Source organism: Anomaloglossus baeobatrachus, chromosome 1 (assembly GCF_048569485.1).
Source record: "Anomaloglossus baeobatrachus isolate aAnoBae1 chromosome 1, aAnoBae1.hap1, whole genome shotgun sequence".
Lineage (NCBI taxonomy): Eukaryota > Metazoa > Chordata > Amphibia > Anura > Aromobatidae > Anomaloglossus > Anomaloglossus baeobatrachus.
This window is the reverse complement of record NC_134353.1, coordinates 184,310,101-184,337,525: the sequence shown is the minus strand read 5'-3', so window position 1 is coordinate 184,337,525 and position 27,425 is coordinate 184,310,101. Positions and strand designations below refer to the sequence as shown.

General features: G+C 44.3%; 1 protein-coding gene across 1 annotated transcript in view; it reads right to left on the bottom strand.

The window, feature by feature from the left end:
• Positions 1–873: 873 nt before the first annotated feature.
• The window catches only part of TMEM192 (transmembrane protein 192), an 86,445-nt gene continuing 59,893 nt past the window's right edge, over positions 874–27,425 (bottom strand). The window contains exons 5-6 of the mRNA XM_075347357.1: positions 7,751–7,853; positions 874–3,404 (exon numbers count right to left, since the gene is read on the bottom strand). Coding sequence (XP_075203472.1) covers positions 3,284–3,404; positions 7,751–7,853 — 224 coding nt within the window. The 3' untranslated portion in view covers positions 874–3,283. The remainder of the gene's footprint in view (positions 3,405–7,750; positions 7,854–27,425) is intronic.

Sequence of the window (27,425 nt, the reverse complement as noted above, 5' to 3'; positions counted from 1 at the left end):
TTAAATCCCTACTCTTACTTTAGGAGTTCAGTAGGTGGCCCTATTCTGTCATTAAGGTTTTCATACTAACATACTGAGATACTGGACTCAGTTATAGAATGAGCATTGGATTAAATTAAGCATTCACACAATTATATATCAATCTGCTCAATTCCTTCATTTGTACGTAACACTGTATTCATAGTACATGAGCAAATATAATTTTTGAAAAAAAGATTATGACTTAAAAAGGGAACCTGTCAGGTGCAATATGCACCCAGAGCCACGAGCAGTTCTGGGAGCATATTAGTAAACCCTGCCTAACCGTCCCTGTATACACTAGGATAAAGATCTTTTACCATATGCTAATGAGCGAAGGGACTAGTCCCCTAGGCGTTAGTTCCCCTGGCTAGATGGCTCCATTAGCATGTTAGCACACCCACAGGGGTGTACCATCATGCTAATGAATGTGCAGCATCAATGGATGATCTCACTCACCTCTCAGCCGAAATCCAGCATCGGACGCGATAGTGGCGTAGTGTGCATGACCCCGGAGGTTCTGTCATGCAAACTACAGTTTGATGCCAGGACGCGTACACCCGGCTTCATAGTGCTCATGACCGAAACTCCGGGGTCATGCGCACTGAGCCGGAATCCAGCGTTGGATGCGATGGCAGCGGAGAGGTGAGTGAGATCATCCTCTGACGCTGAACATTCATTAGCATGTTAGCACACCCACAGGGGCGTGCTAACATGCTAATGGAGCCGACTAGCCAGGGGAACCAACGCCCAGGGGACTAGTCCCCTCGCTCATTAGCATATGATAAAGTATTTCTAAAGATGTTTTATCTATGCTAGTGTATACAGGGACAGTTAGGCAGGAATTAGCAATATGCAGCCAGAACTGCTCGTGGTTGTGGGTGCATATTGGACCTGACCGGTTCCCTTTAATCATTCAAATCTCTGTTCATTTTATACTTAAGAGCCCAGTGGACGGTCCAATGGTCGCACAGTAAAGGATGTCACCAAAAAGGACCACCTCCTGGACTCCTAAACATAAGGGTAGAACTATAATTGAAAAAAAATACAAGTTATACCGATTTCTTTTGCACAAATCCTGTCTCATATGCAGTGGGCAGCATGGAGAGGAGCAGGACTACATGTCCAGTGTGGGAGGTTACCATAACAAGTCACAGTTTTTGATGAAATGTGGAAGGTCTACCTTTTCACCAAACTCTATTCTTAAGCCTTCAAAATGAAATGTATTCTTTGGAAAGTACTTTTTCAAGAATAGTTTATAAAGTTAGCAAAATTAGATGTGAACGTTTTGCATTGCATTGTCAGTTGCAAAATTACACAAAGAATAAAAAAAAAAAAAACAAAAAAAAAAAAGTTAGTGTCGAAGATTTGACTGTATATAGGCCAAACTTTGCTGGTCTTTAGCCTTAATATGTTTCCAGGTTGGCTATGTGCGCACGTTGCGCAATTTCATGCATTTACGATATGTTTAGAACTACAGCGTAAATGCATGTGTCCTGCGTCCCCTGCACAATCTGCGCGCACAACGCTTTTTTGAACGCAGCGATTTCAAAGTAAAAAATTTGACAAAATGCAGCATGTCACTACTTTCGTGCGCTTTGGATGCTTCTCTCACTGTGTATGGGAGAGGCAGCATCCCGAGCGCATGAAATCGGCATCTATGCTGCAAACACACTGCATCCATTAAGCTGTGTTTCTTCAGCGACTTGAAGCGCACATGTACTGCCAAATCGCTGCAGAAATTTCAGCATGTACGTGCGCACATAACCTTACAGGTTGAGAGTCCAACTATCCGAATTTCCGTTGGGCATAAATGGTAGTTTTAGGACTATACAATATTACCCTACTAACGGATAAGGTTACACATGAGGCATTTAATAGAAGGTGGTATCTGGAAGCAGACCAGCACTGCCATGCAACACCATATAGCGCGGCGAGATGTTCCGTATACCTGCCTGCTCCTTATTCTTACATATACAAATTAAAAGGCAGGAGAATTAACATTCACAATTTGTAAAAATGAAGTGAAAAAAAATTAATTAAAAACTTAAATGGAATTCACAGTTTGACTAATGACATTGTATATGGAGAAGAAAAAAAAAAGAAGACTTCATTATTTTGAAAAACACCACAAAACAAAATATGATATAGTTCTTGACCTGGCGATAAAAGGGAATAGGGGGGGGGGGGGGGGGTGCGGAGGAGAAAAGAAACCCCACTACACGATTTAGGAAGAGATTATAGAATTTTTGAGGGAAACTGATATTTCATGATATAAACTTGTTATTGTCAGGAGACAAACAATAACTTAACACCATGGATTAACTCAGCATCTGAAAAGGGAGAATAAGTGATATTGTACCTGTAGACAGCAGGGAACAGGAGGAGAAGCAGAGTAGGGGGATATATACAATTGTTGGAAAAGATTCAATATAACATTTTCTTCACTGAAACCCCTGATGTTTGTATACCTGAGTCCAGTATTCAGTGATTGACATTCATTCAGTGAAAACTATCACGGAGTAGGACTGCCCACTGGACTCATGCGTACAAACACAAGGGATTACAATAAATTAAAATGCAAGTTTTACGCGATATCAAGAGTATTTTGAAGAAGTTTTTAGGGAAGAAACTAAGGAAAATGCTACAAATCCTCCTAGAAGAAAAACAAAAATACAAAATTATGGAGTTTCTCAATTTCTGCTCCAAAAACACTGAAAGACTTCTAGAAAATACAAAGGATATTCATAATCACTGCATAATTTCTATTCATCAATATAAAATCAATTTTTGCATTACTTAAATTCAAATAATCCCATTATTTAGGATTTACAAATCCTTTCATTCTCCATGATTAAAAAGGTTTATTTCTAGTTAGTAGAGTCTCACCCTGCTACAATACCTTTTTGGTATGCGTACCGTATGTATGTATGCATGCATGCATGTATGCATGTGTGTGTATGTGTATGGCTACGGGACCAGTAGGCACAGAGGTTTGTCTGTACCATGAAGACATCTGGTGTACTGAAGCAATAGAAAAACTGATTGCTGCGATGAATTTACCAGTACTTTACATGGCGCAGAAGCCACACAAAGCTAAAGGTTTATGGAGAGGATGAAGAGGGCACTAAGCATTTCATAGGAGTCTCAACCAGAGGATAGAAAGATCAGTTGTGAGAACTCTTGAAAAAGTCAACTTTATGGTAAACAATACTCTGAATGGTAATCCGCATCACAGTCCCGGTTTTTCCATCATTTTTCATCGCTACAATGATTGCTCTGGGGTCAAAGACAGAATCTTTTGACTAAGAGCTGCGTTGTGATATTTTAGATAGTCTATCATGTCCCCTTGCTTTTCAACCACATCTTCTAGGCTTGATCGTTCCCTATGAGAAAAACAAAAAAGCGATAACACAGATAAATCAAAAGAAATATACTATACTACATAACACTTTACCTTCAAATTGATAGCTCAATAAAATAATTGATTCAGTGTGTAATAAGTCAAGAGAAGAGCCGCATTTAAGAAAATACTCCTGCTTCTTTTTGGCACTTCCTAAATCAAAACTTGCAACCAGCAAGAATAGAATAAAGTTCAAAGATGGTGCCGGAGCGGTATAGTTTCAGCTTTAATCAAGGGTCCTTGAACTTTGGAGGAAGCCAAAAGCAGAACTATCCAGGAGACTGATCCCTGTTTTTATCCTGCTATTCTGGAAAGCGTGAATTTTGTACAATGAAGAATTTGGAATTTTCTTTTTAAATCCAGTTCAAAGGCTTTTCTTTCCGTGTTTTATCACCTGCATCATAGACTTAAGGGCATCCCAAGATGATTGCACTTCTGTTCACTTCCATAATGCTTGCAACTACAGGTACCTGCACTTAAGCTATGTTCACACTGGGCGTTTTTGCAGCATTTTTTAGCTGATCCAGGGTACCTGGCCGGCACTTAAATGGTGGTGGGGAATACGGGGATTGGAGCAGGTGCGCTATATTTACCGAATCACCAGCACAGCTTTACGCTTCCGCAGCTCCTCAACTTCCCCGTTCATTACATATTCACTGCTTTCATCTGTGATTGGTTGCAGTCAGATGTGTCCCCAGCATCTGACTGCAACCAATGACAGATCTTGTCTGCGGGTCTGGTGTAGAGAGAATGAATGAGCCGCACATTCAGCGGTGACCTCACTCAGGCTATTAGGTATCGCCCTCTGTGACTGGGAATCACCTGAGTGAAGTGACCGCTGATTGTGCAGCTCACTCATTCTCTGGAGCTCACAGCGGGCGGTCCAGTTCTTTGGCCGCTCGCTGTGATCTTCAGATGTAGCAGAGCTGAATCACCGTGGGACCTCATGTGGATTATGTCAAACATGCAGGGGTGTGAATACTGGGGTAAAAAAAGTGGTGAGAGGGGGCTTTCTATTTTATTTCAAATAAAGGATTTTTTCGGTGTTTGTGTTTTTCACTTATTACAGATTGGTATGGGGGGGGGGGGGAGGGAGGGGGTTCTCAGACGCCTGCCATTACCAACTTAGGGCTTAGTCACAGCTATGAGCTGTGATTAACCCCTGATATTACCGAATGCCAACGCACCAGGGCAATTCGTGAAGAGCTGGGTAAAGTGCTGGGATTGTCGCATCTAATGGATGCGACAATTATAGGTGGCTGCAGGCTAATATTCTTAGGCTGGGTCTCTCCAGCCTGAGAATACCAGCCCCCAGCTGTGGGCGTTATCTTGGTTGAGTATCAAAATTGTGGGGGGGAGGAACCGTATGCTGTTTTTTTTAATTATTTATTCAAATAATTAACGCATGGGGTCCCTCTTATTTTGATACACATACAAGATAAAGCCCACAGCTGGGGGCTGCAGCCTGTAGCTATAGTTATCTGTAGAGTTGATCGAATCCGCCAAAATCTGGGACCGGCGGATCCCTGCCGGATTGAAAATAAAATCCGCATCCGCTCTGGATTCCGGTGCCCATATAAGTCTATGGGGACCAGAATCCCGAGATTAAAAACATTTGTGGAAGGGATACGGGGGTATGAGCGAGTGGGGTATACTCGCCCGAAGCGGTGTCATGGCAGCAAACTTCTTCCGAGTGAGGTTTTTCCCTTCCAGAACCGACAGTTTAATATTATTTGGCCGCCCACTGGCGCGTGTAATTGGTTGCAGCTAGACATGCCCCCACCCTGAGTGGCAGCATGTTAGCTGACTGCAACCAATCACAGGCGGCAGGACGGCCGGTGGGTGGGGAAAGCAGTGCAAGTATCTGAGAGTCCGTATGGTGCACGTGCATGTGTTTGAGAAACACATGCATGTTCCTCTCAGAAGTGTGCGGCTGTGCCGGTGATGCAGCTCTGCTGCTGCTACTTTGAAATTAAAAAAAAAAAAAAAAAAAACAAAAACACAAAACCCACAACGTGCGGTCCCAATTTTGATACCCAGCCATGATCATGCCAGCTGGGGGCTGGTAGTCTCAGCCCGCAGCCGCCCAGTATTACTGTATCTATTAGATGTGACAATCCCGAGGCTCTTCTCGATTGCCTTGGAGCGGTGGCAATTGGGGTAATATGGGGTTAATAGCAGCGCATAGCTGCTACTAAGCCCTAAGTTAGTAATGGCACAGGAGTCTGAGATACCTGCATCACACTAACCTGTAAATGAATGTAAATAAACAGAGAAAAATCCTTTATTTGGAATAAAGTACAAAAACACGCACCTTCCTGCACCTCTATTATGAAGGTAAGGCGTGATCCACACGAGCTCCCATGCCATTTCAGCTCTGCTGCTTAACACAGCCAGCGGCCATACAGCATGACTGCAGGCTGTGCAGACAATGACTGAGCCGCGATGACTGCACGGAAGGCAGATACTGTCACAGGCTGGGGGCGTGTGTGCCTGCAACCACAGACTATTATGACAGCTGGTGGGCGGAGAAAACACGGAAAGCGTGTGTATACGATGCACAGTACAGAAAGTGAATGCGTGACCCAGAAGCAGTGTGCCGCCATGACACAGAGTCTAAGTATGAAACACTTTTTTCGGTTTTAATTTTTCAATTATTTTCCCCAGTGCCGGATCTGGATCGTGCACCCGGCATTCCGGAGCCAGGTGTCCGGCACCCGGAAATCTTTGAAACCACGCGGATCCGGACTTTTACAGTTCTGATTCGCTCAGCCCTAGGCATCTGTGCTGGATATCATAATATGGGAGACCCTATGTCATGTTTTTAATTAATTATTTATTTTTTACTGCGCGATAGACCCAAGACCCACAGACCCGTAAGGGGGGGGGGGGGGGGGGGAGGGGGGTGCCGGTGAATATGCATGAGGCTAAAAAGCGGCACTGGAAGTAGGAAGGGCCGCGGGAGCAGGTATGGATGAGCCTATAATGTATGGGCTCCTTCCAGGTTAGTGGGCATGACCAGCTGGGTTAGTGGGCGTGAACGGCTGGGTTACTTAGCTTGGCGATGTTTTCTCCCTTCCACTACAATTATGCTTCACCCCCCTGCCCCTCATGTGATAGGGGCCTGTTGAATAACGTCATACCTGGAAGGAGCCCATACACTCTAGCATCTACCGGAGGCTGGTAAGTATAGTGCACTTGCTTTACATTTTTTTCCCCACTACCAAAGTGCCGGGTCTTTGTCTATCCGAACATGGCCCAGCACTCTGGTGCTCCTGAAGCCTTGCTGGTCTTGACAGCACGAAAGAAATGCCACAAAAAACGCAGATGACTGCCAGCAGAAATCCTGCCACAAGATCAGGCTTTGGTCAGAAAAACAAACGCTGCAAAAATTATTTGTGTGAACATAGCCTTAAAAAAAAAGGGTTTTTTCCCCCATGAACAAATTTAAATTGATAGATCTTGAAATAATAATGAGTTCCACAATTGGCTGTGGTTAAAAAAAACCCCCACACATTCCTGTGCTGAGATAATATTCTATACATGCCCCTGCTATGTACTGTGCAATGGCCATGTCTATGCAGGAACATGGTCTGATCACACTCAAGAGCTCTCATTCAAGGGCTCCATCTGCGCACACGCCGACTCCCGGTGCCATCATTTGAAACTGGGACACCTGCCGCACAGCCATCCGCCCAAAGTGGCAGCCAGACAGGCAGCCGGCCTCCAGGACAGAGGCAGCTGGCACCAACAGGCACCCAGCTGCCCGCACAGGCATCCGGCCGCCACCACGCATATATAGAGACAATGCTACAAGCGAAACGCGCGTCCCTCAGGCTTGGTGTGAATTCCCTCCACCTCTGGGTACTGGGAGATATATATTATATATAATCTGACTTGTTATATATGTGCTGCAAAAATTCGTTTGATCCACTAGGATATGTAAAGCACTTTATATGGGACAGTGTGCAATGTTTATGCAATCCCTCTGCTTTTGTGGTAATTGTATTGCACATGACACTATTCCCTGTATCCTTTGTGGACATGTATTTTCTTGCAGCAATAATGTGACTTAATTACCTATATACTGAATACCCTTTTTTGACCCGTTTCCTACATGCATTAGAAGAGTGTCATAATATATATGGTATTTGCCAGTTAATAAAATATTTGTTGTTCTCACTTAAACCACAATTCTTTATTTTTTGTTGAATTATGCCTGTGGTGGGTTATTTACCCATTTGTCTTACAATATGATATGCCCTGTTATAGTGTTTGGATTGTTTCTTTGCATATACATATACACACACACACACATACGCCAGTTACCTAAAACCTATTCCGGGCATCATGTGACGCTTGGACGAATGTGTGTACTCCTCTTCAATGATGTCTGGTCTTGGCATGCTTCTATTGAACCTGTATATTCGCACTAGAGGGGGGAAAAAAAAAAATAATGTTATATTCTGTAATGTGGCCTCACCATTGGGACCAGATCTGACAGAATTATTGTAATAATCACATTGCAACTTTCATCTATACTATAATATAGCCATGATTGGATTTATTTGTAGGTACACAAAGAGGGGAAAAGTGCCCACTTGGCAGTATACATGAGTGTATAATATGTACTGTATATATCAATTGTGATGGATTTTATTTACTGTATATTTACTATGTATATCAGACTTTAAGCAGAGCTCACTCCACACTAATGACTAAGGCTATGTGCACATGTTGCTTTTTTGTGACCACAAAGATGCGTTTTTGGCCGCAAAAAAAAAAAAAAAAAAAAAAAAAAAAAAAAAAAAAAAAAAAAAAAGCACAAAAATGCACTTGCGTATTTTGCACGTTTTAGTTGCGTTTTTCCAATGCATTGCATGGGTGGAAAACGCTGGCAAAAATGCAGAAAGAATTGACATGTTGCATCTTTGTGGTCACAACAAAAACGCACCTAAAAACATACATAACTGCACTGTGCAGACAGCAAAAATAAAGACTCAGTCTGGGGAAGCAAAGTCATGCAGTTTTAGGACCAAAAACGCACCATGCGCACATAGCCTAATACCCTCATTCAGAAAACCACGCAAGTGATTTAGCTTTATTATACAATTTGTGAAGTACAACTATACAAAATGATTGCATTTTTTTTTAAAGAAATAAAAAAAAACCCCAAAAACATAGTAAGGCTTTTGCAAATGGTATTGGTACCATATCTAGGGTATAAAACATTTTGACTAATGCGAAGTCTGCTGAGACATTGAGGCAACTGATTGATGTAGAAGTGAAAAGATTCTGAATCAACATTGAAAATGTTTTCACTATTGTTTTGTTTTTTCTACAAAACAGTAAAAACGTGAAGCACATTTAATGCAGCAGCTTATGCTTAGCCAAAAAAGTACACCTGTCTGAACAGAACGCGCACTTCCCCAGCACTGGGTCCCCCGTATGACGTCTCGTTACACCTCCTTTGTCTTCCTTTGTAATAGTAGCACAGCCTGCCACCATTGTCCATCAGGACCACCTGCATGTTTCGGAGCAGAGTATAGGACTGAACTGTGCGCCGCACAATGACTCTCCTACAGAAGCACATGAATAGCAAACAGCAGGTTGTAAAGCAATCAGACAGGCCACCATCAGATCGGTTGCTGGTGGTCTCTTCTCACCTCCTCCATAGCACATTACATTTTAGAACATGGGCTAGACACTATTCTTAATCAGGAAAGCCTCCCCATTACAGATCGTTCTCCACGGATTCACTGTAGGAATATTACAGTGGCTTTCAGGTGTAGGCTTAATTCTCCTAGTGGAGGGTTTACTATAATTCCATACAGTAGACAATCTCTGTGAACCAGCCCTTTTCTGCACCGATACATTGTAGCAGACTATTCGAACATTAGATGTAGGATTGCCTACAATGGATGCAATTGTTGAAACCCCATCAGATGTGAGGCTTTCAGTATCTGGATGTAAGCAGGAAGATTCTTGTTCCCTGACACCGATTGCAGAGACTGTAAATCGTCCATCACACTATCCGGCTTCAATTTCTTTAAAGCAAGAGTTCACACGACCGTATTTTTGGTCCAAGTGCTGTCCGTGAAAATAAAAAAAAAAAGAAAGACCAATAGTTGATTTTTATAGATACATAGCGATTTTCTAATAAAGGAAACAGTATTTGGTCCTGTCAATGTTTTTGTGACTGCGGCAATACAAGCAGATCGCACACAGATGACAATTAGAAATAAAGCACACACTTTTTGGATGAAACCTGAATGATTTTATTTTTAATATACTCACTAACCTATGAAAGGTCTGGATTTTTCTCTTGAAAAACATTTTGTTACTAACAAACCATGTGCCTAAAGGATTTATTCTGTCACCCAGTTGTCATTTTTCGTAGGACAAATTGTTAAATTATCACATAAGGGTCCGGCCTCCTTATGGAAGAATACCATTTTACATTTGAGGATTAGTGTATTTCACAAGCCTTGTTACTAGGACCTCAGAGATCGAAGACAGCGAGGGGCTCAAACAAAGTTCAATAAAGTTTTAAACAGGAATTAAGCTTTATTTACACAAAAACTGCTAACCCCCGTTTACAACACCCATTATATAGAGCTGTAGTTTCTCTACAATCACATCTGTACAAACAGTCCATTCATGGGATCAAGGCCGTCCGGCATATGGAGGACACAAAATGCACTAAAATCATTGGGAACAGGTTGGCTTCCCTGGACTTGGTGATCCTTGGTGCATGTCCCAGGTGACTGGGAAGAAAATGAAGCTAAAAAATTCAGACAATGATCCAAAACCTTAAAATTTACTTGGATCTATGTCTAGAATAAAAGAGTTGATATTTTTTTATTAATAAATATTTTTGAACATTATCCCTTAAAAGGACTTCTTTATATCTAGTCTGCACTGATGTTCTCAATGAGAAGACTGGATGTGTGAAACTAGCCTTAGACTTATAAAAGGTCTATCCCCAAGAGAGTTAGCAATCGGCACATTGATAAATGGTATTAGAAGAGGAATAAAATAATGGTGCAAATTACCGTAATAGGATGGCTTGTGTCCCGAAATATCAGTAGGTCTAAACTGGCTGACAATCATCACCTGACATACAAGTGATCATTCGGCTTGGTTGAAAATATATGATCTTAGCAAAGTAGCATCTAGTGTAAACAGGACATGTGCTGCCAAGAACAATTCTATATGCACATAATTGATCAATCTGTGCGCATGGAAGCGTGGTCAGCTAGTCAAAACAAGTGGCTGCTACAGTGAGGGAAATAATTGTTTGATCACTTGTCGATTTTGTAATTTTGCCCAGTGACAAAGACATGAGGAGTCTATAATTTTAAGGGTAGGTTAATTTTAAACAGTTAGCAATAGAATATCCAAAATAAAATCCAGAAAATCACATTATAAAATTATATAAAATTTAGTGGCATCTTGCAGAGAGAAATAGTGTGATCCCACACCAACCATTAGGAGTTCTGGCTCCTACAGACACTTAGACGCTCCTAATCAACTTGCTACCTGCATTAAAGACAGCTGTCTTAAATGATCACCTGTATAAAACACCCACACACCACACCACACCAAAGAGCTTTCTAAGGATGTCAGGGGCACGATCATAGACCTGCACAAGGCTGGAATTGGTTACAAAAGCATAAGTAAGACGCTGGGTGAGAAATACAACAGTTGATGTAATAGTAAGAAAATGGAAGAAAACACAAAATGAGTGTTAATCAACATCAATCAGGGGCACCATACAAAATCCCCCCTCATGGGATATCCAGGATCATGAGGAAGGCGAGAGATCAGCCTAAGGCTATGTGCGCACTAGAGATGTGAAGTTTCTCGAGAAAATCTTCGAGAAACTTCTGGGAGTGAAAGATTTGCTGACCTCCGGAAAAAATCCGCGGCAAAACCGCATGCGGATTAGCCGCGATTTTCCCGCGGGTGGTTCCCTGCGGATTTTTGCAGTCTGTACTGCAGAAATCCGCGGGATATCTGCGGATTTAATGGACATGTTCATATTCTCAAGAAACTTTCTCGAGAAACTTTTCTCAAGAAACTTTCTTGAGAAAAATCCGCACCAGTGCGCACAGCTTTTTTTTTTTCTCATAGAATTTCATGGGAAATGTCTGCACAAAGATTGCAGACATTTCTCAAGAAATTTCCGCGGCAAATCCGCAGGTAAATCCGCGGGTATTTTGCTCCAGTGCGCACATAGCCTAACACTACACAGGGGGAACTTGTTAGGGATTTTAAGGCATAACCACTGTCACCAAGAAAACCATTGGTAACACATTACGCCGTAATGGATTAAAATTCTGCAGTGCCTGCAAAGTCCCATTGCTCAAGAAGTCACATGTTCAGGCCCATCTGACGTTTATCATTGAACACCTGGATGAATTTGAGAGTGATTGGGAGAAGGTGGTATGGTCAGGTGAGACAAAAATTGAGCTCTTTGGCCTTAACTCAACTTGCCATGTTTAGTGGAAGAGAAACGCTGCCGATGACCCAAAAAACAAGGTCCCCACTGTCAAGCATGGAGGTGGAAACATGTTTTCGGAGTGTTTCTCTGCTAAGGGCACAGGACTACTTCACCGCATCAATGGGACAATAGATGGGGCCGTGCACTGTAAAATCCCAAGTGACAACCTCCTTCTCTTCATCAGGACATTAAAAATGGGTTGTGGCTGGGTCTTCCAGCACGAAAATGACCCAAAACATGCAGCCAAGGCAACAAAGAAGTGGCTCAAAAAGAAGCACATTAAGGTCACGGAGTGGCCTAGCCAATCTTAATCCCATAAATAAAAAAAAAAAAAAAAACACAACACCTTATGGAGGGACCTGAAGCTCCGAGTTGCCAAACAACAGCCTCAAAATCTTAATGCTTTAGAGATGACCTAAAAAGAGAAGTGGACCAAGATTCCTCCTGACATGTGCACAAACCTCATCATCAACTACAAAAAACATCTGACTGCTGCGCTTGCCAACAAGGGTTTTGCAACCAAGAATTAAGTCTTTTTTTTAGCCAGAGGGATCAAATCCTTATTTCTCTCTGCAAAATAATGTATACAATGTGATTTTTCTGGATATTCTCTCACTGTTAAAACTAACCTACACTTAAAATTATACACTGTTCATGTCTTTGTCAGTGGGCAAACTTACAAAATCAGCAAGGGATCGATTATTTCCTTACTGTATGTAACTGATGGGCGGTCGTTTAACAACTGAGTCGCCTGCCTAAATGCACCCTAAAAAAAATAAGTCCCAAGAAATGAGATATTTTTTCAGAAGACTATACAATCTAAAGTCAACCCCAAAAAGAATAAAAGTGCTTTATTACATGATTTATCCTTTGTTGATGTCCATCTCATTTAATCTTGTTTGTTGCACAGCTCAAGCTATAAACATGGCTTAAGAACATGAAGTAGGTAGTCTTATCTTAAAGCAGGTGTGAAAACCCCATTTATTTCATTCTTGCACAGCAAGGATTGGAAAGGGACTTCAAACACCTTAAATGACAAAAGCCAACTACTTAGTGAAATGTTTGTCCAATTAAATGGTAAAGGACACTGATCAGAAAAAGGATGATCACTTCTCCTTTTAATCACCAAAGATGTTAAGAGTGGAAAAAAAAGTGCTGAGCCTTTGAAGTTTGGGATTGTATAGAAATGAAAACCTCTTTGCTTTGGTTGGGTTTTCACTTGCAAAACTAAATACAACCTTCAAAGTCCAAAAACTGAAAACCACCAGAAAAAGGGATAACATCAAAGTGACCTGCAGAGGCTCAAGGAGAATCCAACACAAACACAAACAAAATTAGGTAGAACAATAGGGGTCAAGAACACAAGACAGATAAGATGTTCTCCTCATGTTACAGGAAAGATCCGAGGAAGTCTAGTAAATATTATAGGAACAGCATATCCAGCTACAGCTGCATTGGTGAGGAGCTAGGCAATAAATGCAAATTGTTACCCATCAATGGGTTAAGAGAGAAGTTGCTGAATTCTTAGGGTTCCATGTTTGGGATCCTATCCAATTCAGAGAACAGAATTCTGGTGTCACCAGTGTGGATGGAGCAATAGTCCTGTATGCAGCACCACTCCATTTTTAGCCATCCTCAGCAGTCCCACAGAGAATAAATTGATGCAATGGTGTGCCGGTAGGACAGTCACTCCATGTGGATGGTAGTGTTCGTTCATCACTAGTCATAACCTATCCATGTCAAGTCTCGTTAAGAACAACTGGATGCTCGAATGGGTGTGGCTTGTATAATCTAAACCAAAATAGGGGACTCTAGCATTTTTCCAGCACACCTCCCAGAAAAATGCTGGAGTTCCCCATTGACTTCCTTTATACTAGGATGCTCGAGTAACACCCATCTGAGCAGTGCTCGCTCACCACTAGTGATTACTTGTATTTACACTGTGTGCAGAATTATTAGGCAAGTAGTATTTTACATGATTTTTTTTATTATTATTGAACAACAACTATGTTCTCAATCAACCCAAAAGATTCATAAATATCAAAGCTTTATATTTTTGGAAGTTACAGGGGTTTTTCTTTTGTTTTTTTTGAGATTTGGCTATCTTAGGAGGATATCTGTTTTTGCAGGTAACTATTACTGTGCAGAATTATTAGGCAACTTAATAAAAACCAAATCTATTCCCATCTCACTTGTTTATTTTCACCAGGTAAACCAATATAACTGCACAAAATTTAGAAATAAAACGTTTGACATGCAAAAACAAAACCCCCCAAAAAATTAGTGACCAATGTAGCCACCTTTCTTTAGGAGGACACTCAACAGCCTACCATCCATAGATTCTGTCAGTTGCTTGATCTGTTTACGATCAACATTGCGTGCAGCAGCCACCACAGCCTCCCAGACACTGTTCCAAGAGGTGTACTGTTTTCCTTCCCTGTATATCTCACATTTTATGGAGGGACCACATGTTCTCTATGAGGTTCAGATCAGGTGAACAAGGAGGCCATGTCATTTTTTTCATCTTGTAGACCTTTACTGTCCAGCCACGCTGTGGAGTAGCTTGATGCATGCGAGAGCATTGTCCTGCATGAAAATCATGTTTTTCATGAATGATACCGACTTCTTCCTATACCACTGCTTGAAGAAGTTGTATCCAGAAACTGGCAGTAGGTCTGGGAGTTGAGCTTCACTCCATCCTCAACTCAAGAAGGTCCCACAAGTTCATCTTTGATGATACCAGCCCATACCAGTACCCCCACCTCCACCTTGCTGGCATCTGAATCGGAGTGGAGCTCTGTACCCTTTACTGATCCAGCCTCTGGTCCATCCACCTGGCCCATCAAGAGTCCCTCATTTCATCAGTCCATAAAATCTTTGAAAAAAAAAAAAAAAAAAATCAGTCTTAAGATAAAACGTCAAGACTCGGCCAAGAAATATCTTAAGTTTCTTGTTCAAAGATGGTCGTTTTTCAGCCTTCCTTACCTTGGCCATGTCCCTGAGTATGGCACACCTTGTGTTTTTGATACTCCAGTAATGTTGCAGCTCTGATATATGGCCAACCTAGTGGCAAATGGCATCTTGGCAGCTTCACGCTTTATTTTCCTCACTTCATAGGCAGTCATTTTGCGCCTTTTTGGCCCAACACGCTTCTTGCGACCCTGTTGGCTATTTGTCATGAAACGCTTGATTGGTCAGTGACCACGCATCAAAAGTTTGGCAATTACAAGACTGCTGCATCTCTCTGCAAAACCTTTCACAATTTTGGACTTTTCAGAGCCCATCAAATCTCTCTTCTAACCCATTTTGCCAAAGGAAAGGAAGTTGCCTACCAATTAAGCACACCTTATATAAAGTGTTGTTGTGACTACACCACACCCCTCCTCATTACAGAGATACACATCACCTGATTTACTTAATTGGTAGTTGGCTCTCAAGCCTATGCAGCTTGGAGCAGGACAAAATGTATCAAAAATCATATGATAAAAATACTCATTTGCCTAATAATTCTGCACACAGGGTATGTTCCAAGTACTAAGTTAAGGATTTTGATTAGAATTTAGCCTCTGTTCTTGTATACCAAAAAGAGGAATAAGACAATACCAAAATGTAGAGATTGTCAATTCATCTGTATTACAGACCCACTCTTGCTTTTAGAGTAGAACTACCTATGCAAAACACGTCTTAAAATATCACCATGTGAAAGCAGCCATGGGCCACTTTTATACATTCGTGAAACATGGACTATGCTGGGAACCATGACAGGGCAGACTGCGGAGTGTCCAGAGATGGGATAACCACTTCAAAATATACCCATGATGCACTTAGCTTAGACAGGACACAGCAGTTGGACTGGGTCTTCCGATCAAATCAAGAATCATTGAATGAAACAGGTTCCACACACCCTGGCAAAGGAACATGAAAGAGAGGAGTATGTGCAAAAGTTAAAAGGGAACCAGTCAGGTGCAATATATACCCAGTATAACGAGCAGTTCAGGGTGCATATTTCTAATCCCTGCCTAAAGGCCCCTTTACACACTAAGACTTTCTAGCAATCCCACCAGAGATCTCGACCTGGCCGGGATCGCTGCAAAGTCTCTAACAGTCGCTGGTGAGCTGACAAACAGGCAGATCTGGCCAACGACGCAGCAGCGATACGGACCTGCAGAACGAACTCGCTGGAAAGGGAACGCTAGCACGCCTATGGTCTGGGTCGCTAACGATGTCGTAACCGTGTCAAAACACACCGATACATGCTGCGCAGCGGGAAACAAAGGACCAAAGAATGGTCCTGAATGACTTGTAGCGATCAGCAACCTCACAGGGGGGCCAGGTCGCTGATGCGTGTCACACACTGCAATGTCGCTGGGGAGGTCGCTATTCCGTCACAAAACCGGTGACGTTACAGCAATATCGCTAGCGATGTTGCAGTGTGTAAAGGGGCCTTAACTGCCCCTGTATCTAGTAACATAGATAATGAGATCTTTAGAAAAATTAATTTCTAAAAGATCCTTTGTTCTGCAAATTAGTGCAGGGACTAGTCGCAAGGGTGTTAGTTCCTGCAATCATTCCGCCCTTTTAGCATGCTAGTGAGGCGCCCCTGAGGCTTCCGTCGCCACAGAGGTACTGCACCTCAGCCAGAAGTGTGGTATCCCATCCTGGGTAAGAAAGAGGCAATCTATCTGTTCAGAGAAAGCCTGCACACACCAATTGTTAGGTCACACTGGGTCAGGGTTTAAGGCAGGTACTCAATTAATGCTGAGAAGCAGAGACCAGTATACCTGGTTACGGAGCCTTAAGGCCCATTCACTGTCCTAGAGGGGTGGAGCCTAGCAGAGGGAGTGTGGGAGGAGTCAGTGAGGTAGTTTGAGAACTGGTTAAAACCAGCCAGGTCTGGTCAGAGGGTGTTTTCAGTCAGAAGTGAAGTGACAGTTGAGAGGATTCAGTCAGTAAGAAGGAGTCCAGTCAGAAGGAGTAAGAGACTGTGGTTCATGGTGAAGACCCTGGGGTCCAGCGAGACCCATGTGGCACCGAGAGAAGGGGTTCCAGAGTGCCACGGATGTGTGAGAGGCCTCCGTGGGCTTGTTCCACCAAAAACACCGGGGTGGAGGAATCTGGCTGCAATAACGGGGACGGTCCCAAGGCAAAAGGAAGAAAGACATTTCTTTTAGCAATCCGACGGCCCGGGTGATTGCTGTAGGCACCCGAGGCCACAACCTGCCAACCATCCTCTGCAAAGGAGGTTTAAAAAAAAAGAACGGCTGTCAGCCACCCTTCAGTCAGGGCTCGGTGGCAGAGGCGCAGGACAGTTCAGCGAAGGTCAGCGCTAGAAAGACGGCCAGGAGAGACATTTAGGGGTGCACAGGTACTGACCCTCGGCCTGTTCGGGATCGACAGAGGCCCACAACAGTGGATTCTGGCACACCACGGGGAAACCGATCAGCTGCAGTTGTGGAACAGACTGAGAAAAACATCTTTACTGCAAAGCCTCGTGTCGTCTGCTTCTTCATGCGCCCCATCCATTTCCTTCATAGACTTTCCCCAACGGTCGCCCCGGGGTTTCGCTCCACCTGTGGGGAGCAAGAAACACCTCAAGAGCCACAACACCGGCCCCGGGAGTCCCGTCCAGCAGCCGCGGCCCAATAAAAATCCACAGGTGGCGTCACAAGCTTTTACATAATATTTAACAATAACTCCCATCATAGTCATCATCTCCCCTATCCGCCATTTTAAATTGCCTCAACCAGGGTCACGGAGTCGGACCTCGCCACCGCTGACTACTCCAGACTAGTCCAGCCCGGTTCCGAATGCCCCCGGCCCTGGGGCGGGCGTGTCACTAGCATACCCACAGGCACGTGCTAACATACTATTCAATGCCCAAGACCAGCGTCCTCAGCAGTGACACATGTATCTGTCCGTTGTCACCGCATCAGACGCCGAGCAGTGTGCATGATCATAAGTCACCTCACTTCTGTTCATGTGCACAATGAAGCAGGGTATATGCGTCTTGGCTTAAGAGAGGTCTAGTGCGCATAACTGGAAGGGAGATTACTTTTGATCATGCACACTGCCTGGTGGAATGGGCACAAGAACTAACACCCTTGCGACTAGAAATGTAGTAATACTTTGTACAGATCTCTAGCAAAAAAAACAAAAAACACAACAAATTAATCACACACATGGGTGTATATGTATGTATATTAGTGTGCGCATATTAGTGTGTGCATGTATGTGCGCATATTAGTGTGTGCATGTATGCGCGCATATTAGTGTGTGCATGTATGCGCGCATATTAGTGTGTGCATGTATGCGCGCATATTAGTGTGTGCATGTATGCGCGCATATTAGTGTGTGCATGTATGCGCGCATATTAGTGTGTGCATGTATGCGCGCATATTAGTGTGTGCATGTATGCGCGCATATTAGTGTGTGCATGTATGCGCGCATATTAGTGTGTGCATGTATGCGCGCATATTAGTGTGTGCATGTATGCGCGCATATTAGTGTGTGCATGTATGCGCGCATATTAGTGTGTGCATGTATGCGTGCGCATGTGTGCGCGCGCACATACACACACACAGTGGAACCTTGGATTAAGAGTAACTTGGTTTGAGAGCGCTTTGAGAGACAAGCAAAGCTTTTTACAAATCTTTGCAAGAATAGCAAATACTCACCACACGCTTCTGGTTTCGTCCTTTCACTACGCTCTGACCAGCTCTAAGTAACTTTCTGTAAATATGTACTGTATACCTTTGTACAGTACAGTATATACCAGTGATGGCGAACCTATGGCACGCGTGCCACCAGGGGCACGCAGAGCCCATTCTGCTGGCACGTGTGCAGTCGCCTGATCCTGCCGCTTTGATCTGCTGGTGCAGTCGCGCCGGCCGATCAAAGCTGTGTTGGAGCAGAGGAGACATTTCTCCTCGCTCTGACACTCCTCCTCTCCCAGGCCGCAGGTGTGTTGCCTAGGAGACGGAGGAGCGTCAGTGAGCGGCGCCGGCGTAATGTGTTCTGGCCGCGTGGGAACTGAGGACCCAGCAGCGCGCAGCGTGTGCAGGAAGGCGAGTTGTGTGTTGCTTTTTTTTTTTTTCTTTATATATAACTTGTGTGCGGCTGTGCCAAGGTGGGAATGAGGGGGCCAGTGCCAGCATGAGGGGGAGAACATACATGCCAGGATGGGGAAAGAATACACGCATGCCAGGATGGGGGGGGGGGAAACATGCATGCCAGGATGGGGGGGGGAAACATGCATGCCAGGATGGGGGGGGGAACATGCATGCCAGGATGGGGGGGGGGGAACATGCATGCCAGGATGGGGGGGGGGGGGAAACATGCATGCCAGGATGGGGGGGGGGGGAAACATGCATGCCAGGATGGGGCACATACAAGGAAGGTGGACATTTACCAGGATGGGGGTATTTACCTGGATGAGGGTACATTAACCAGGAATGGGAACATTTACCAGGATGGAGGACATTTACCAGGAATGGGGTACATGCCGGAATGGGGGAACATTTACAAAGATGGGCAATATGTCAGGATGGGGTACATTTACCAGGATGGGGCCATGATGGGGACAAATATACCAGAATGTAGGAAATATATATCAGGATGGGGGACATGTTTACCAAGAAGTGGCCCAGGAAGGGGGACAGAACTACACAATGAAGGGGGAGGGGAGCAACTCTTACGTCTTTATGAGATTTCAAGATGTTCAGACTTTAAAATGTAGATGTAAATTACAGGGTGACATCTGATTGCATTCCATGCTAAAGTCTGTCTAATATGCTGCAATTTTTTCCAGAAAGATCAATCCAACTGCTGTGTCTGGAAAGGGCAGGGGCTCAGCTTCAATGTGTGGCAAGCATGCATGAGCGTGATGCCCCCTGCTGAAGAGAAGACTGCAAAGGTAGGATTAAAATAAATTATTTACATGATAGGATTGGTTGGCACTTCGGGAAAAAAAAAAAAATTGGGTTTAGGGCTACAGTTTGGGCACTCTGCCTGTAAAAGGTACACCATGACTGGTATATACTATGTAGCATTTCTATAAATTTGCATTTGTGGATATAATATTGCACTCTGCTAACCAGTAGTGCACATTGCTTGTACTGTACCCCTCGCACACCAACAAAATTCTATTGTAAGCTAACGTGCAGTTTCATTTGTTTTTTACTGCACTGTACAGCATTTTGTATTATTGTACTGTAATAATTTTATATTAATACAGAACATTTTGTATTACTGTAATAAGTTTGTATAAATACAGTAAATATTTTTGGGTTGTGGAATGAATTGTCTGTGTTTAAAATTATTTCCTATGGGAAGATTCGCTTTGATATAAGAGTAACTTGGTTTAAGAGCACAGTCCTGGAACCAATTATGCTCGTATAGTCAGGAAACGCCAGTCTTCTCTGCAGAGCTCCTACAAGACAATATACAATAGTAAAACCTCTCTAAAACCATTAGAGGCAGTCTCACGAAGAATAACTACACAATGAAATGAGCTCAGTGATCAGCTGGTGGCTACAGACATGGCGTCTCAAAATCCTAGGCTGTCCGCTATTATGGCTATGAGAAAAGTAACAGTTTACCTGCGAAAAGGACGCGAATTAGATGCATTATCTATGGACCAGTCACAATAGTTGATGCTTTGTAATTGATACCTGATGTATTGGTTATGTTATGAGGAAACAATTGTGTGATTTGGGCAGCACGGTGGCTCAGTGGATAGCACTGTTATATTGCAGCGCTGCGGTCCTGGGTTCAAATCCCACCAAGGCTAACATTGTAGGTTCTCCCTGTGTTTGCTGGGGTTTCCCCTGGGTACTCCGGTTTCCTCCCACACCACAGACATACTGATGGGGCTCACAATCTAAGGACCCTAACGAGGACAGTTCTATGTAAAGCGCTATGGAATTAATTGCGCTACATGAATAATTATTATGGCTTTATTAAAGCTGAAGGATACAGGTCACCAGACAGTTGTACAAAAAACATTAACTGGTTCTGAGGAAGAAAAAAAAAAAAAAAAAAAAAGACTGGAAAACTATCTGAGCCCTGACTATATTGCTACATCCCCATAGCCTAACCAAAGTGTTTGATCTAGACTGAGAAAATATCCTTTGATCTTATTAATTGCTCAAATAGCTGGAAAAAATAAAATTAGCAAACACTGCAAGTATGCAGCAGGAGATATGACGGAGAATATAGAACGGTCCATCACTCCGCAGCTTCAAACGGAAAAGGAGCTTTTCTACAAATGTCAGTGCAGGATTATCACTAGCACATGGGATAGTGAGACGGCCAGGTCCATAAGACACAATAATAAGAATGCCGGACACAGATTTAGGCTCTGCACAGGCCTGTGAGTGGCCAGAACACAGCTGGGACTCTGCAGCCTCATCCGCAGATACAGCAAAACATCTCACTGGAAAACAGACATTCACATTTCCGTTGTTTTGCATCAGTCACATGTGTTGCTTGACGCTTGTGACTGATGCGTTGTACAGTACAACAGATTACAAGAATAGAATTCATTGTCGGACTCAGTTGTAAAAGAACGATCAGCCGATCGCTCACAGCAGCCGGCCGCCGGGTGATCAGCCGATCGGTCGGCCGCCGAGAATGTGTGCAGGCGGCCGAGTGCGTGGAGCCGAGCGGGACCATGGCGCTGAGGACGGTGTGTGTGTGTGTGTGTGTGTGTGTATGTGTGTGTGTGTGTGTGTTGCAGATCACACACACACACACACACACACACACACACACACACACACACACACACACACACACACACACACACACACACACAAAACATGGATGTCTGAAACCGGCCTTAGATGGAGCAGGAAGAAGGAGCCGCTCATCGTGGAACAGGGAACAGGCGATTAAAATTGTGTTTCATTTAATTTTCCCCATTTTCATGTAAAGCGTGCCACAGAGGAGGAGGGGGTGGAGGACCCTATATCATGAGGGCTCCAGAAGGGTGGACCCTGGATCATATCATGAGGGCCACAAAAGGGGATACTATAATACAGTACATTTTACTATATGGGAGGCTTCATTACATATGAAGGCCACAATGGTAAGCACTAACAGTGCCACTTTGTGGCCTCATAAATTATTAAAAAGGGATTGCATGGTACTGTTATATGTATGGCATACCCTTTGGTCACTAATATGAGATTGGTGTTGGGACCAACTTACAGCATCCCTAGCCAGTCAGCTGTTCCCGATGCAATATAAAAAAAAGATACTGGACAACCCTTTTACTTTATGGAGCCACAGTATAAGACATGGCAATTGTATCAAGGTATAAAAAGGTGGATGCTATTACTGTATGGGTGCCACAGCGCCAGGGGCATTACTCCTGTAAGACTAGAGACTCATATCACTACTGTATGCTGGCACAAGGACTAATTTTATAATTTTAATGCTGCATGCCCATGATCAGCATTCACAGCTTTTTGGACGCCCCGTTTTTTTCACCAAGTCCAAAATGCTGCGTTGTACAGTACAAGCACAGTGGCTGGATTTCTAGAAATCCCATGCCCGCTGTGCTAGTTTTTCCCGCAGCGTAAACTGACATGCGGTACAGCTTCCAGAGCTGCAGCATGTCAAATTTATTGCAGCAGAGCCAGGGGCATTACTCCTGTAAGACTAGAGACTCATATCACTACTGTATGCTGGCACAAGGACTAATTTTATAATTTTAATGCTGCATGCCCATGATCAGCATTCACAGCTTTTTGGACGCCCCGTTTTTTTCACCAAGTCCAAAATGCTGCGTTGTACAGTACAAGCACAGTGGCTGGATTTCTAGAAATCCCATGCCCGCTGTGCTAGTTTTTCCCGCAGCGTAAACTGACATGCGGTACAGCTTCCAGAGCTGCAGCATGTCAAATTTATTGCAGCAGAGCCGTGAATGTTCTTCACAGGGAGAGCAGAAAGAAAGACCGCAGCGGCCTAAACCCTGACTGTGGGCACAGGCAGCTGCAGAACACTCATGACCCCGCATCAGAGGACATGCTTTGTCCAGGACAAAGCGTATGCAGATCATGGCCACGTACCCAAAGAAGCTCATAAGGAGGGAAAATGTGCATTAATATTGTATAAGGGCCACAGGAGGAAGAGTGAGTTGTGTAGGATATCGTTACTGTAAAATATTTTATTTTTCGGGCTACACATGCTGTGTAAAGGCACTAAGGTGTATGGTGCAGCTGGAAAAAGGTAGATCGGGTTCTCTAAGAAATAAGTCCTAGACACGTGTGTTATTTTCTGCAAAGTTGTGGCTGGAAGAAATCACAGTGGTCTGCAGTGGATGAATAGAGAGAAGTTAAGATGAATGACTTTAAAACGTCACCGGTAAGTCACAATTTACCTGTACACTTACACCATATGCCATGTACCGAGCTTCCGTGTATATAAGGTCATTGGTGACATTAGCATGGTACAATTATTCAGTGACTACGATCTGGTCATGGTGTAGTGGTATTTGTCCCCGGTATTATCTGAGGTTTACATAAACATTGCAATTCTTTTACATAGGAAACTATTTAGTTTTGCCAATTTTAATAAACACTGATTTATAAAAATGTTGACACTGCAGATGGAAACATTTTTCTAGAAGATCAAAAAAAAAAAAAAAAAAAAAAAAAAGATTTTATACGCTCCTGTGAATCCAGCCAAGCGAGGATAACACCAAACAGTTATTTGCATATGGCTGTTCTGTGGGACAAGTGAGGGAAATGGATATACTCACTCATGATATATGCATTTCTATAGTGCACTACAAAATGGAGTACACCCTCATTTGACATTACACTGGAGATATGGACACAAAATGTGAGGAGTGTACGCACTTGTGTGATATCCATTATGTATATGTAAAGGCTTTAGGACTACTTTACAAAATTAATCAAAAAGTCAGTCATTCTGTCTGTCAGTTCCTAGAAAGCATTCACCTTAAAAGTCAAACTAAAATTCATTCTAAATCCCAATCCATTTAGTGCCATAATCTAAGCTATTTTCTACTATACTTGTATTAAAAATTCCCTACCGTTCTCCAACTACACCGTCCCTGCCTCTGCCCCTCCCTGAAACAAAGCGTCATCAGTGACTCTGGTCAGGGGCTGTGCTCATCCCTGCCGAGTCCCTCCCTGCGATCTGCACAGTAATAGCGTTTGCTCTGTTGTCAGCTCAGATAATCTCCCAGCAAGAGCAGTGTCAAAATACCCAGCGTGCAGGAGACTAGCACCACCTCCACTAGTGATGTAAATTGTCTCCTGCATGTCAGATACGATTCCGCTCTGTTGTAGGCAGCTGATTTAATTGTATAGCTTGCGTGATGCACCTGGAGGGACAAGCACAGACCCAAACATTAGCATCACTGATGACACCTCGTTTCAGGGAGGGGGCCGAGGCTGCAACAGTGTACTATTCCAGTCTGGCTCGCGGACTGGGACCGCATGAAGGCTGAAAACAGTGGACCGTGGTCCTCGCCATGATCTCCCCTGCTGCTAATCAACTGCCGCTGATGCCACTCGCTGGCTGTCACCGCTATTTGCAGACGCCAGTGAACACATTATTGGAGGACTGCTTCTGGCTCAGTGTTCGACCAATCAATGTGAAGCACAGAAGACGTGATGATGTCACATAATTGTGTGTGCTGTGGAGAGCATTAATGCACCGGAGGCTGGAGCAGACTGCCGAGGGAATAAGAGCAAGGTGAGTATGCAGGGCTATGGAGTCCGAGTCGGAGCTCATTTTGGTGGAGTCGGTATAAAATGCACCGACTCAGACTCCTAAAATATATAATAAATTGGGGACAGTAGTGCAATCCAGAATGTGCGGAATATTTTACTAAATAATAACATTTAGTATAATGCTTATATTTAAGTGAAAAATCTATTGCAGTATAATGTGAACATCAGACAGTTAATTATTTTTATGATACAATAATCAAGATATTTAGATAAGTATATTTTATGTTCTATTAGAATACAACTTTAGAACATAAAAAACTAATAAATTGTAAAGAAGGGAATTTTGTTTACTTACCGTAAATTCCTTTTCTTCTAGCTCCAATTGGGAGACCCAGACAATTGGGGGTGTATAGCTATGCCTCCGGAGGCCACACAAAGTATTACACTAAAAGTGTAAAGCCCCTCCCCTTCTGCCTATACACCCCCAGTGCTCACGGGCTCCTCAGTTTTGGTGCAAAAGCAAGAAGGAGGAAAAAATTATAATTGGTTTAAAGTAAATTCAATCCGAAGGAATATCGGAGAACTGAAACCATTCAACATGAACAACATGTGTACACAAAAAATAGGGGCGGGTGCTGGGTCTCCCAATTGGAGCTAGAAGAAAAGGAATTTACGGTAAGTAAACAAAATTCCCTTCTTTGTCGCTCCATTGGGAGACCCAGACAATTGGGACGTCCAAAAGCAGTCCCTGGGTGGGTAAATAATACCTCATAATAGAGCCGCAACCGGCTCAGTCCTACAGGTGGGCAACCACCGCCTGAAGGACTCGCCTACCTAGGCTGGCATCTGCCGAAGCATAGGTATGCACCTGATAGTGTTTCGTGAAAGTGTGCAGGCTCGACCAGGTAGCCGCCTGACACACCTGCTGAGCCGTAGCCTGGTGCCGCAAAGCCCAGGACGCTCCCACGGCCCTGGTAGAATGGGCCTTCAGCCCTGAGGGAACCGGAAGCCCGGAGGAACGATAAGCCTCGAGAATTGGTTCCTTGATCCACCGAGCCAGGGTTGATTTGGAAGCTTGTGTCCCTTTACGCTGGCCAGCGACAAGGACAAAGAGTGCATCCGAGCGGCGCAGGGGCGCCGTACGAGAAATGTAGAATCTGAGTGCTCTCACCAGATCTAACAAGTGCAAATCCTTTTCACATTGGTGAACTGGATGAGGACAAAAAGAGGGTAAGGAGATATCCTGATTGAGATGAAAGGGGGATACCACCTTAGGGAGAAATTCCGGAACCGGACGCAGAACCACCTTGTCCTGGTGAAACACCAGGAAGGGGGCTTTGCATGACAGCGCTGCTAGCTCAGACACTCTCCGAAGTGATGTGACTGCCACTAGGAAGACCACCTTCTGTGAAAGGCGTGAGAGAGAGATATCCCTCATTGGCTCGAACGGTGGTTTCTGAAGAACCATCAGCACCCTGTTCAGATCCCAGGGTTCTAACGGACGCCTGTAAGGAGGTACGATGTGACAAACCCCCTGCAGGAACGTGCGTACCTGTGGAAGTCTGGCTAGGCGCTTCTGAAAAAAAAGACAGAGAGCGCAGAGACTTGTCCCTTAAGGGAGCCTAGTGACAAACCCTTTTCCAATCCGGATTGAAGAAAGGACAGAAAAGTGGGCAAGGTAAACGGCCAGGGAGAAACGCCCTGAGCAGAGCACCACGACAGGAAAATTTTCCACGTCCTGTGGTAGATCTTGGCGGACGTTGGTTTCCTAGCCTGTCTCATGGTGGCAATGACCTCTTGAGATAATCCTGAAGACGCTAGGATCCAGGACTCAATGGCCAAACAGTCAGGTTCAGGGCCGCAGAATTCAGATGGAAAAACGGCCCTTGAGACAGCAAGTCTGGTCGGTCTGGGAGTGCCCACGGTTGGCCGACCGTGAGATGCCACAGATCCGGGTACCACGACCTTCTCGGCCAGTCTGGAGCGACGAGGATGGCGCGACGGCAGTCGGCCCTGATCTTGCGTAACACTCTGGGCAACAGTGCCAGAGGAGGAAACACATAAGGGAGTTGAAACTGCGACCAATCCTGAACTAAGGCGTCTGCCGCCAGAGCTCTGTGATCTTGAGACCGTGCCATGAACGTCGGGACCTTGTTGTTGTGCCGGGACGCCATTAGGTCGACGTCCGGCATGCCCCAGCGGCAACAGATCTCCTGAAACACGTCCGGGTGAAGGGACCATTCCCCTGCGTCCATGCCCTGGCGACTGAGAAAGTCTGCTTCCCAGTTTTCTACGCCCGGGATGTGAACTGCGGATATGGTGGAGGCTGTGGCTTCCACCCATAGCAGAATCCGCCGGACCTCCTGGAAGGCTTGCCGACTGCGTGTCCCGCCTTGGTGGTTGATGTATGCCACCGCTGTGGAGTTGTCCGACTGAATTCGGATCTGTTTGCCTTCCAGCCACGGCTGGAACGCCTTTAGGGCAAGATACACTGCCCTTATCTCCAGAACATTGATCTGAAGGGAGGACTCTGTCTGAGTCCAAGTCCCCTGAGCCCTGTGGTGGAGAAAGACCGCTCCCCACCCTGACAGGCTCGCGTCCGTCGTGACCACAGCCCAGGATGGGGGCAGGAAGGATTTCCCCTTCGACAGAGAAGTGGGAAAAAGCCACCACTGAAGGGAAGCTTTGGCTGCCCGAGAAAGGGAGACGTTCCTGTCGAGGGACGTCGACTTCCTGTCCCATTTGCGGAGAATGTCCCATTGAAGTGGGCGCAGATGAAACTGCGCAAAAG